Source organism: Bombus bifarius, unplaced genomic scaffold (genome assembly GCF_011952205.1).
Source record: "Bombus bifarius isolate JDL3187 unplaced genomic scaffold, Bbif_JDL3187 scf7180000007978, whole genome shotgun sequence".
In the NCBI taxonomy this organism is placed as follows: Eukaryota; Metazoa; Arthropoda; class Insecta; order Hymenoptera; family Apidae; genus Bombus; species Bombus bifarius.
Window position 1 is genome coordinate 2,208,415 of NW_022884363.1, and position 13,852 is coordinate 2,222,266.

Consider the following 13,852-nt stretch of genomic DNA (forward strand, 5'->3'; position numbering starts at 1 on the left):
AAACCCGTTATTCACGATCGATTTACGAGCGCGATATCTCACCGTGGTGGCTCGTTAGGGAGAACGTGCCGACAAAGGAAACGGATTCTACGAGAGGAACGATTCAAGTTTACCTCGCGAAAAGGGAGAAGTTGCAACGACAGCCGAGGATCGTGAGAATTCTAGAGGGTGCGAGCGATATATCGAGGCTTCATTAATAATAATAGCGTGCTTGATTCACGGGCGACCGCTTTGTTTCGCTGATGGGTATCGTTATTGATTCTTACTCGTAAATTTTCAGGACGCGATCCATAATACAAGTAGACGAGACGCTATGGATCTTCGTGCTATTTTTTCCTCTTATCGTTCTTTATTTATTTGTAGCTGTTATGAAATTTTAGAGTGCTCTAATGGATAGAAATGCTTCTCCGCTTTCCATCTCCCTTTCGTTGCCTTTCTCATCCACCTACTTTTTTCTTCTCCTACCCCATGCTTTCCCATTTCTCCTCTCCTGTCTTCTCTTCTTTCTATCCCCTTTCCCCTTTCTACTTCCCTTTTATATTTCCCTTGCTCTTACTTCTCCCTGTATATACGTATACACAAACGGAAGGTATTCGGCAGAACAAACATCCATTGCGTTTTCGCATCTAAATTTCGTAGAAACTATGGCGTATAAATATCTTAGGAGACGTAGCTCGGTAAAAGCTATCGATATAACTATTTCGCGAGCTGCTCGTTTCGCGAGAATGCTTTCTCTCGACATAGTAACGATAATTTTCCAAAACTTGGGGGCGCCGTCGAGTTTCATCGATGCCCCAGTTTTCGGGGACACGTTCGCGCGACAAGTTCGCGGAAATTAATTCATTTACACGCGAGTTACTTCGTTAGCCGGTTCGAAGCACAGAGTAACGTGCTTTTCACGACAGGCTCGCAATCTGTAGAAATTTCATCTTACCGACGATAACACGACGGACCCTACCATTGCCATCGTATCCACGAAATTACGACGTCGCGGATTCGTCCAAGGATGGTGCAAAGTTTCACCGATATTAATGGCTACCTACGTGGCCATTCTGTTTCTCGATGGCTTAGCACGGATTCCTTCCGTTATAAGCTCGAATTCCCTGCTATTAATTCTCGCGGGGTCTCTGGTTATTCGCGGCACAAAGCTGCAACCTCCCATCACGTTGTTCCGGTACACCTGCACTCGATATCCGGCATTACGTATTATCGTTTATTCGCCGCGTATTCGATCCATTCAGGCAAACGATGCTCCAGCAAATTTTACCGTGGCGCATTTTAGTTGGTAATAGAACTTCGATATGCATAAATTGCAATCGATGCGACCCGCGCCATGAAGCGAAACCACCCCCAGCCCCGTCGCGCACCAGTCGCCCCTCGCAGCATCCTCGATAATCGAACTATGTTCGCGAGACAGCCAGACGTCCTCAAATTTAGAGAATTCGACGCGTTCTTCCTATTGTATATCCAATTTTACTAGTAATGCAAAGTGTGTATGATATTTAGGGGTTGAGGAAAAATGCAGACATTCGTGAATATCGGACCTCTGACTGGCAAGCTTGGAATTCCATCTCTATCGCAAAGGCGTCATTTTAATTCTTCGCTGTTATCGTTCCCGTTTGTCAGATACGATTCCCTCGTGTAAATATAAAATTGTTTTATCCGGATTTTCCGCTTCTCCTGAAAACGCGATAAAGTAAAGGATTAACGTTAGAACCATCGATAACCGAAGCGTAAAAATTGTATCGGAGAAATTGCAATGAAAAGCGTGAATACGTAGGAATATATAGATAACGCGAGAAATATTTTACGAGAAATTATTCGAATCTGCGAAATTGCGTCGTTATAAATGTTGAAGCAACTACTTCAAGAAAAACTCTACATCTTTGTTTATGTATATCCGTGACCTGCAGACTGCTATTACGCAAAAATATTCTAAATAAGGAAAGGTGTATATTATTGTACCCTTGAATGTACATTATGTTTTGGATTGCGAAGTCTAGGAACAAAGGAACTAATAAACAGATTTCTATTTATGTTCCCTGTAGCCTCTAGCCAAAGCTATAAGCTTAACTTTTTTGGTAATGTCCTTTTGCTATAAATATATGAACGTGCTATCATAACATTTTCTAGTAACACTAAGAGAGTAAGGATCTGAATCAGCATGAACTTATACTTATACCTTTAATTATTTCAATATAATTTTCTATCACAAATTGATCCACTCGTTCTTCAATCAGTCAACCTCAACCTCAACGATAAATTTACAAAGTTTCCATGAAAATCTACGTATCGATCATTTTGTCCGTTCTAATAAACTCTGGTGTTCATTGATAAAGTGATACACAGATAGTTGAGCAGAGCGTAAAGAGTGAAACGTTACGAACACTGAATATTCCAGTTTCTATTACGGATGCAAACAAGTAACTATATTCCGCGACTCGACGATGAAATCACGAGCATCGATGACAACGCGGAATATCAATTTACACGAACTGCCATCCGAATCGTAATTTTAGTTCCACCGACGATTTATCGTGCCACGTTACAGGCACAACGTCTCCACGGTGCATGTTTCGTTAGCCACGATTTCGAAGTTTTCGCCGTGGCGGAACGATGGCAAAACCGTAAATAACGCGGCCAGTTCTCCATGGCCGACAATATTGTATCAAGATAGGCCCGGTTCCTGGTAGCAGGATACATTGCGTCCCCGTAACGCTGCTGTGTTCCCCTATGAAACAATTTGATCGGTCCCGAAGATACGAAAACGTTGAGGTAGTCCTTGCCGTCGTCCTAACTCTTCTCGTTCTCCTCGCATCGAAGCTGGAGGAAAGGCGGTCGTATACAAGAACGTAAACCGGCTCTATCCGACAGATTCATCTCGGTTACCTGGTTATTTAGCCATTTATGATCCGCTGGCGAAAACAGGACGAGCATCGATACCCAACCAAACCTTTTCCTCTCTGCCTTCTTCCTTTAGACTCGTATGTAAATTTTTCGTTGCAAGACGAAACTTTAAACTCGATTGTTTTCGTTTGTTTCAGCCCAATGCATCGCGCCGCTTGGTATGGAATCCGGCGCGATCCCGGACGCGGATATCACGGCAAGCTCTACGTTCGACACGGGAAACGTTGGTCCGCACCTAGCACGGTAAGCGACGCTTTTTCATTTCGATAGCCTACCCTCCATATCATTCGTCATCCCTATCTATCGGTGACTTCTGTTGCTCTGGCCGCGCGCCATCCAATTGCCATCGGCCACGACCCTCCAACGTATACTACGCATGCATGGAAAGTTACTTGCTGAGGGACAGCTTGGGGATAAGAAGAAGAGTGAGTTCAAAAATGGTAAATGTAGGAATCTGTAAGATGTTTTCGTTGTTTGTCGATCGATTGTAACGGATATGAAACTTCTATGATCCTAAGCGATCAGGACAATGGGAGAAAATAGAAGAACACCTTAAAATTGTATTTGTGCAATGGAGTAGCAGGGGCTGGCACACAGTGGAGCGTTTGCACCGAAAGGCCGAAATAATTACTTTTCCATGAAAATCACACGATAACCAAGACATTTTATATTATGCGCATTCTGTGCAATTTTGCATTTTCAACTTTCCCATAAACGCATAAAAATCCGCAGTTTAGAGATTGTTGAGAATTTTGGATCTTAATTGGCAAAATAATGGTGTAGGAACACTAAATTTACATTCAGAATTCATATTAGAATAGTTATATATTTATTTGATAAACGATTTCAAAGATATTCATCGATGCACACTTGCACGCGTCTCACCTTCTTCCATACCAGACTGTTAACTGAACAATTTACATTCCTTTGTTTTCGAGGCGCCGCGCACACACATACTTCCACACACTCATATTCACATACATGTATCACTACTACGCGGTCAGTCTGGTCTAGCACATAAAATTATACATATCTCAATAGAGATAATTTATTACTTCGAAGAAGAGATAATAAATGTAAAATCTTTGTAACAATTTGTTATATAAATAACAAAAATACGTTTCCTGTGAATTATACTGCCCATTTAATTCCAATAGCTAACTTTCAAATCTACTTTGGGAATCTGACAATGAGTTAGGTGTTCTATAGTACTTTGTCTTTACGACAATGTTACGCGCCTTCCTGTATCTTCGAATAGCCGTTATAACGATGGATTTCGCGAGACAACCAGTTTAGAGCAGACGGGTATCCAAGATGAAACTGCGTGCCATTCGAGTGGCAAGAGAGGGTTGATCGAGGGTTTTACTAAGGTCGTTAGATCGAGGGACGAGGGTTTATGTTTTCGAGAAATAGCGGTGATCTTGGGAGACATGTAAACGAAGGGGGACGAGTTGGCGATGGTAACGAAGGCGGCGACGGGAGAGACTTATTTAGGAAAGCACGTTTACTAGTTATGCAAAACTTAAATGGGATTGTGGAATGATTTGTAGTTTCGGTGGTTGTACTTTACATTTCTACAAACATGTATTGTCTTGTGCGTATATGTTGATTTGGTATGTGAGTATTACGAGCGACGTGTAAAGAATTTTATTTGTTCGGATGAAATAAAATTTATTTATCCAGTTAACTAGACGGGATATTGGAATTATTGTTCCATCGATTAATAATCGAGCGTGACGTTGCAAAGCGAGCAAAAGCTTCGGCGAAGATTAGAACGTACCTACATAATATATGATAGTTGCTTAGTTACAGAAGATTAAGAGAAGCTCATTAGAATTCCAATTTTATATTGAAAAAAATAGCAACCATCGTTTATAACAAATCCAAAAGAGAAATCCAAGAAACTCGAAACATAGATTGAACGATCTCGCGAACTACTCGAGCCTCGAAAATTTACTGCCTATTTCTTCTCTACGCCCTTCTTCCTTCTCTCTCTCTCTCTCTCTCTCTCTCTCTCTCTCTCTCTCGACGAAATATTATCTCTTACATTTAAATCACTCTATGTGATCAAATGCACGACTAGCCAAAGAAACGACTCCCCCGAGGGGAGTTCCTTTCGAGGCTCCGATTTGCTCACGCCCAATTATACCATAATTATTTCAAGATGCCAACCAAGCAGTTATTCGGTGAATTATTCATACGCGGCGACGATGTTCGTGCGTCGAAAACCTCGTGGCAAATTCGCGAAGACGTGATACGCAGCCGGGAAAAGTAAATCAGCGCCCCTTTCCACGCGCGGCAGCCAGTTTAATCGCGGCCGAAACGCGAAGGGAACGAAAATTAATACTTCAGGATTCATTAATCGCGACGCGGCTCGCATGAATATTAAAAATGCGTTGCATCGTGCCACCATGGTAACTCGTTAATACGTAAAATCCGGTTTATCGAGTTTGCGTGCACGCACGACGAAAGACGTTATCACGCGTAAACAAAGAGAGCAGAGTGGGAAAAGCCGCCAGTAATTATTTCTAATCTGACCGCGTCACGCGCTTTTTCCCCCGATTTATACACGGAAACCACGTGACGACTACGCGGTATTTCTCACTGTCGCGACTCGTGCAGCCAGATAAAATTAACAAAATTTTTCAAGTATGAAAAAAAAGAGTATACGCGTGTATAGAGGTTGCGGTTGTACAAACGTATTGGACAAACATGCAGAAGGTAATTCTTTATGCAAAAGTGAGCGAAATATGCGGGATAAAATTTTTCAGTCCGAGGTTCAATTTGTGAAAAACCTTGATTTTGCATACGCGATCACGTGATTATTGCGGTATATGAAATTTGTATTGAAAATTTTCAGTGTAAACTAAAAATATCGCTTTGGGACTGAAAACGCTATTATAAATTATTTCGTCGCTTACAACGTTCGACGCTGTATCCAATATGGGAAATTGCCTACATCATCTTACAATGAAAAAAATCTTTACGCCATTTAAATCGCGCAATTATAACGACCACGCGACTTTCGCGAGTTGTTTTAAGTACGAAAAGAACACGAAGCACAATGGTAATTAGCACAGAGTAAACGGGGGATGAAAAATAACAAAACGGTTATTAACGAAAGTATCGATTAAATGTAGATTGCGGATCTTTCTACGTTTATAGAAATTTTTAATTCACAATACATACATGTAATATACACACACACGTTCAATGTCGCAAGTATTTTCCATAATATGTAAGGAGCGGAACAAATCTAAATCTCATTTCTTCGGTTTTATTTGTAAAAATATGAATTTGCATAATAAACCACAGTCTAGTTGTGCGATGAAAAAATAAATAGTTAATCGAAATACATATATCAATGCCCTATCAGTGCAGGTTCATTTATTCGGATAGGTGAAATAGAGGGGAGAAAAAAGGAAAGAAACGGAGAAGGCTGTTCGATTCTCGCAACCCGCGAAGAGGTTGATGAATTTAATCGCAAGGGTGATGCATATTCCAGGAAGAATAAATCCTAAGATAATCCAACGTGCAATTAAATCACCAGGATCGCATGTTCCACACTTTTTCGTACGCGCGCTGTGTCGCTCGGCTGTAATTAATATTTACGCGAAACACTTCCTTCGCGGCGGTGTTTATCCAGGCCGCTCCCCGTGCAATTAATCCAACCGGACGATAGTTCGATAATTCCGCGGTGATCGAACGCATGCGAACCTCGTTCCATATTCATCGGTCTTCCATCGACGCGATCGTATCCGCGCCCGTACTTTTGTCTGCTAATAAGTAATTTTACATGACAATGCGTATAACAATGCGTACATGCGATGATTGGGAAAATGGATTAAACAATTTATGATTTTATTGGAGATAAAAGAATAAATGTTATTGAGGATAAAATCATATATATTTGCAGTATATCACTTAACAAATAAACAAAAGATATTCCATTGTATTAATACGTTGTTTGTTTATATATTTATCTGTATAGTGTATTCATTCTATGGCGGATCTATATTGATAAAGATAAGACAAGAGAGAAACGAACGTTTACTGCCAGTCGGACTTTTATTTTATCCTTCTGTAAAAGAAATTCCGCCTTTTCTTAGTTTTTCACTTCAATGTAAATTTGACATCTTCGTAAGAAGGAATTACGAATATATGTATAAGCGGGATGTTCGTGTCTCCTTTGAGATTCATTTGCAGACCTATATTAATGAGACATTTCTTGCTTGTTTTAATACAGTAGCTGGCAAGAGTTTGCAGGTTGCACTTCTCCTGCTTGAATCATACGTTAATAAAGTCCCTTTTACACAAATTTAATAACACTGTATTTCATAACTCACGGTAGAAGCTATACTCATAAAGCAGTCCTTTATCATCAAAAACTCTTTATTTCGATCTAATAAAATTACACCACGACAGGAAACTTCTGACAGCCATCGTCAAAAGTACTATATCCGCCGAGAGCTCTCCTTTGTCCGAATCTATCTAATATATTTTTCAAATTCATTCTTTCATCTCCAACTAGCCGACGCAACTGAAATTCAAATCGTCTATCCACGCAACTCCTTTGCTACCCTTCCACCGTAAAACTTACAGCAGCCGCGAGCCTCTAATACAATTATCACGGGGAGATGTTTGACGTCGGCCAGCGACGTAAAAAGAATATTACACCTGGCTGGTGGCGAAAGGGTTGGCCATGTAACGCCTCTTGTAACCGACGGTGCAACGCATGAATACGAGATGCGACGGCAGCGCGTGCGCTATACCGTTTCTCTTGCTCTCTTCCATCGTCACTCCATTCGTCTCGTTCTCTTTCTGACCGACTCCAGTTCTCGTTCCAGCCAAACCCTCTCGTGCACCCTCTCGTCCCCTTGTCTCGCCCCACGGATAGCCTTCCGTCGGTGGCGTTTAGATATTAATGCGTAGGGTCCGGTATTCAGCGGCGGTTGCAGCGCAACAACGGTTTATACGAATATTCCATCCCACGGGACATATCCGCTCTGGTGCAGGCCGCGGTTGTAACTCGAAGCGAGGGCCAAACCAACCAGCTCGGGCAACGTGGAACACGAAGAGCGTCGGTCGCCGGCCCCGCGGGCTCTCCGATATTAATACATTCCATTACCGCAGACAATGACTGGCTGAATGGGCCTGACTCTTGATGAGCTTCGGGGCGCCCCCGCATCGCATCCAAGTGCCTCCTTTGCCAGTCCACGTCACCGTCTAATTTAATACACCGCGACCTCGGGCGAAGGTGCTTAGAATGGCTGACGATGCACCGCCGAGCAAACCGCACCAAAGAACAACCATCGACAATGCTATTTGATACAGCGTTCTTCTTCCAACTCGAAGATTGTTACATGGGTTGCGCTATTGGACGGTGGGTGGGCGCTATAAATTGAAATCGAATCGAAAGTACCGCGGTTTTGTTGGGTTTCGCGCGACTGCGGTGATTGGATACTCTACTCACTGTACTGGGTATTGTGTCTTGCTTGTAAAGTTTCATTTAAGGTAGATGGACTCGATCGATTTGAATGTATCGCGCTGTTCAGACTATTCCAAGTATTCTCTCGGGTTTATACGCGTATCTTTATTTCACATAATTCGATTAAGTTTCCTTCGTACAGAATGTTTCTGCATTTTGTCATCTAAGTTTCTCGATGAACGAGCTGATCGGTCCCATCGGTTTTGCTTTCTCAATTTCGTTGCACAGGTACGTTGTCATATTCCATTTTTTCAAGAACGAATCACTTGCAAACTTTATTTTACTTTATTCTTACGAGTGTATTTATTACAGAAAGATGTAAGTTGTAAAAAATACTGTTTTTGAAATTTCGTAATATTTCCCTATTTTTCTCTCTTTCAAGAGAGGATCGGTATGGTTTTCTAGTACTTGGCCCTCTTAAGTTTCAAGCGAAATTGAGATTCTTTCGACTATTCCATCGTTTAAAGGAAACGATAGTTACTAGGTAACGTAATGTTATTTCCAGCTTCGTTATTGGCTTCCTAAATCTAATCTGCTCTTTATGAACTTTGCGTTTAATCATATCGCGCAAATCATCAAACTTTCCTACAGACCTTCCGAGATGATTTTTATATTCTTCTTTATCTTCCTACAGCTAACTTTTTTAACAAAGTCTCTGATGTATTCATCTGGTAATTTACTTTCTTCCTCAAATTGATTGTTTTTCAGTATTGTCTTTCTAGACTTCTAGCAACTCGTTCTCTATTTTTCTCGTTATTATAAGTATCGCAGACAATACTTTCTTCCACGCTATTTTAAGCATCCGCTTGCCATCAACTAAATTCTTTTATCTCAATCTCGTTAAAACGAGCATAAAAGCACCTAAAGCTATAAAAAAGTTTTTTAATATCGATCACACATCGATAACGATTCTTCCGTTTTATTTTCGAGATTGAGAAACTTTTTAACGATAGAGGAATACGATTAGATGAAAAATGATTCGAAACGGTAATAAGATCAAAATGACGTTACTTAAACGCGAGTAACTTAACTTGTATGAACAGAAACGTAAATTCAAGTAACCCGAATAATCCAACCAAAGCTTAAAAATAATAGATTTCAAAGGTAAAAGATAGGTCTGTACGATGTCTCTTTCGTTGCGGTTACGATAAATCCTCGATGGAACGAAACGTGACGCACGAAAAGAATACAATTACGTAGCTTGAAAAGGTAGAATTCCCAACTGTCTGCATATTTGAATCGATGAAATATTCAAGCACTCGGTCTTCTTTCCGCAAAAGATAAAATCAGAAATAGCTCGTCCTATATAAACTTCCTGGCCAGGGAACCGACAAAAATGCCAGACGTCGTTCGATCGTTCATATTGACTTCAATTAAGGCCAGATTATCCCCAGTAGGTCGTGTCAATCCTGTTCATAATTGATGTATAAAGGTAACTCGGTCTGTCTGTGGCTTGGAAACCTGCCGAGAAACCGGGACAGAACTCGCGAAAATTAAGGACGTCGGGTAATTGAGAAAGAGCCGCAACAAGCGAAACGACGAAAATACCGAAAATCCGTATCCGAGACCGTGGAACACGAACGATCGCCGTCAGAGCGCGTCAAAGCACCGATAAATCGGTGTCATGCCGTGTTTCCACAGTCGCGGCAGCGTTGCGAGCGTGACATTTAAAAAATTGCCGCGTTACTTCTCTCGGCTTCTGGCAAAAAGTTCGTACGGATGTCAAACACGTTCGCGGTGTAATTTAATTAACGGTGTTGAAATGGTAACGTCGCCGTGATAATTTCATTTCAAGCGGCTTGCGGGATAAAGAGGCAACGGCTGATCGATGAACGAATCCCCGAAGACGCTTTTCGCGTGGATGGAATGTTCAGAGATGGAAAACGGGGAACAACGGATAGAAGGGAGAAAGAAAAACGGGCGAGAAAAGAGGAAACGAGTCGAATACAAAGTTTCCCTTGAATGCAGCTTTTTCTTCGTTGAATGGCGAAACATCGGAAACGATGTTACAGACAAATCTGGAGTAGCCGTTTTCTGTAGCGCGAAACGATCGTTTTCCATATGCGAGTACAGAAAACGATTCTCAAGCGCGCCATCGTAAGAAGACACACGACTCGTGCTTTTACTATAAGAGACACCATGGCTTTTCCGCTTCTTTCGCGCGTCTTTTTCCCTTTTCTTGCCGTGTTCCCAGTTTCAACGATATTTCCAGAATGGACGCAATTAAGATACTGGTTAGAGAGCGTGCGCGGTATATAAGAGAGCGGTCTCCTGTGGAGAGAAATAGCAGTGGATTGAGAAGTCAAAAGGCAAGTCGCAACTGCGAGTTTGCCCGCTGCTTCACCGTGTACACACAGTCCGATTCAACGAGCGAATTCAATTGGAATTACGCGAGGGGTGAACGCACTTTGGAAAAACTGGAACGTAACTGCCCGGTTTCTTCACGTGCATCGTGGAAACTTGTTCGAATAGCCGAATTCGAACTCCTGTGGACATCATTTTTTATACTTATCTTCTAAATTCTTGCATTAAGAGGCTGCGTATTATATTCGAACCGATAAATAGAATAAAATTACTTATACAGTTCGTTTTTATTCGAGTATGATAAAAACTCTTTGAATACAATTTTATCGTATTTTATTCTGAAATAGTATCACAGAATGTAGAGGATACGTCGTCGTCGTCGTCGTCGAAGAAATTAAACAGAGTACGTAGGTAAAAAGGAATAAAATTAATCGAAATGCTCTGGTAGGAACATTTTTCTAAACCTACGATCCGATCGTGGAATATCTTTTCGTTTCACGATTCCCATTTGCTGGCCGATGAGAACGCGTACCTGGCAAAAACAATTTTCCTCGATACCGCTTTTAACCTCTTAGGAAGAAAGGAATTTTTTTTTAATGAAACTGGAGGGAAGTACGGGGCTGTTTCTCTGTACAGCAGAGTTTGACGCGAATTACGCGTAAACGATATAGCACTACAATGTGTGACGGATAATACTGTTCTATACGTAAGCACATTGGAATAAAGTTTTTGATAATTAAATTGTAACTTTTCTTAAAGATAGCATATACTTGAACTTTAATAATTTACTTTACAATTGATAATATAATTGTGTGTGATATATTTTAAAGCACGGTACGGCACATAGACACACGTCACAATTTTCACACTCGTAGCGCGATAGTGTTTTTCAAATTGCTGTTCGTTTTCTATTTTGAAGCGACATGTTCAGCTTGAAGATTCTAAAAAATTACAATGATACGGATCGGCAAGTTAAAAAAAGCATCTAACAATGGTATATTTATTTTAACGGAAAGCAACATTTGATATCTGACACTGGCGCATCAAAAATAAAAACTATATATTCTATCTGTATATTGTTAACAATGTTATAAAACGTTGCGAGGACAAGGAAAGTGTGAAGCAAGACAAATGAAAAAGAACGTTCAGTTCAAACGAGGAGCAAATGAGTGAGCCACTATAGTGGCGCGTCGTAATATAAAATGACATCCGCGAAAACCACTATAGTGGCGCATCGTACCTAAGAGGTTAAAGGAACGAGGAATCTTTGTGTTCCCTGTTCGTAAAAATTAAAACTGTCAAGATACGATGGCGAAACAGCGTCGGCTAGAATAGAAATACTTAGCTAGTGCAACGAGGAACGCGACGACGTCCAGCCCGGACTCTTCATGCGAGTAATGGCTTTTAGAGTCATTACTTGATACACTGTAATTTTGAAGAGGCAGATAAGGCTGCAGCTACGAGGGTTATACGCTGGCTTTGTATCTCGGCAGTCGATTACACACTCGCGTTTGACGATACCAAGGTGAATCCCATTTTCGATCTTGCTCGCGCTAGGCTAGGAGGAGGGTAATTCAGTTCCATTGTTCGTTCCTCGAGCTTCTACGAAAGTTCCATAAAATTTCGAGGCATCTGATAAAATCGGAAACCCACGATCCCTGGGAAAGATGTGGAAGAAAAATTGTTCGTAGAAGATACGATGTTCCGTTTAGTTGTTCCGAGGAAAGAAATTTTTTTTTAATGAAACTAGAGGGAAGTTGAACTGGGTCGTGTCGCGATAATTCGGGAACGAGAAAATCAGGCAGCCTGTCGTTATCCGCGTTACACGCGTTCTCCGCTGATACCAAATCGAAAACCGGAATTCAATTTGCACGGCTGCTGTATCGAATCGTACGGGACGAGAACAAATTTCAACGGGTCCAATAAGCGAACTTCTGATATTCCTCGAAGCAATACCAACCGCGAGAGAATAGAAACGTCCCTGAATAGGGTGGCAAGATAAAAGAACGAAAAATGGCCAACGGAGGATGATAGTTGGTTTCCTAAGTATCGGCAGTGTGCTCTTGATTTCGCGAAAGAAAAACGCAACGAACCTTTAAGGAAGTAGTTTCTTATCTAAGAGCAGAGCGTATCGCGATAACGTTTATTGCTCGAACGTAGTAGCGTCCACGATGCTCCGTATCGGTTAACTTCAATTTTCCAACTGGCTAATTTAAAATTTCAAACGTGTTTTAGTCGATCAATTGAATAATCAAACGAAAAAGATAGTGGAGGTTAACGGGTATAAATAGTAATCGATTGGAAGAGGAGAGGAGAGAAGTGTGAAAAAGAAAATCGTAGAAAGCCGTAGCTATATCGCTTGGTTTCATCTTATCGAATAAAAATTCTAGCAACGATTCATAATAACGTTCGAGAACGGTGTTCAGAATTATAAAACTATACTCGACCGTGGTAATATATGGGGAAAATAAAAGCATCGGAGAACAGGAACCTTGTTAGAGTACCTAACAGCGATTGCCGAGGTCACACAGTGGCCAGCGAAGCATCAGCGAAAGCAACGAGAATAGGAGACACATGATAATTGCAGGAACGTGGTCACACTCCAGCTTTAACCTAATCGAGTAACTATCTCCAATTGCGGTACCTGATCGCGTACTTGTTACCGGGTTTAATTCGGAAACGTAAGAGTATTTTAATTAACTGAAAAACATGTTATCGAGGGAAATTGCACAACCATTTTACGATAAGAAATTCTAACGATACCTTTCTCAACGAGTAATACAAAAACATTTATTACAATTAGACGATCGATAGAGAAACTCCGGAGAATACAATTAGAGGAAGATAGAGGATAATTGCAGGGACGTGACTACATTCTAACCTTAATCTTATCGGTTGGATTTCCTCCACTGCGAGATCACCTCATAGTCACTAGATTTACCTACAAATTTCCTACAACCGTAAATCCACCCCTGTTCTAAACTTCCGAATTCTCATCGAACCGTAATGTCAAAGGGAATTTCTCCGACTTGCTGTAACGGCGATCGAGACGTTAAATGGAAGCAAGAAGTTTTGTGTTTAAAAAACAATGATCGCGGATATCCAACGGAACTGGAAACGATCCGACTGCGAAAACGGAGCAGGCAAATGTTC

At 41.2% G+C, this 13,852-nt stretch overlaps 1 protein-coding gene across 2 annotated transcripts in view; it reads left to right on the plus strand.

Annotated features, from left to right (window-relative positions):
- Positions 1 to 13,852, plus strand: part of LOC117204507 (discoidin domain-containing receptor 2-like) — a 165,349-nt gene that overhangs the window by 72,888 nt on the left and 78,609 nt on the right. For both annotated transcript variants that reach the window (XM_033441972.1, XM_033441975.1), the window contains exon 3: positions 3,045 to 3,150. In XM_033441972.1, coding sequence (XP_033297863.1) covers positions 3,045 to 3,150 — 106 coding nt within the window. The remainder of the gene's footprint in view (positions 1 to 3,044; positions 3,151 to 13,852) is intronic.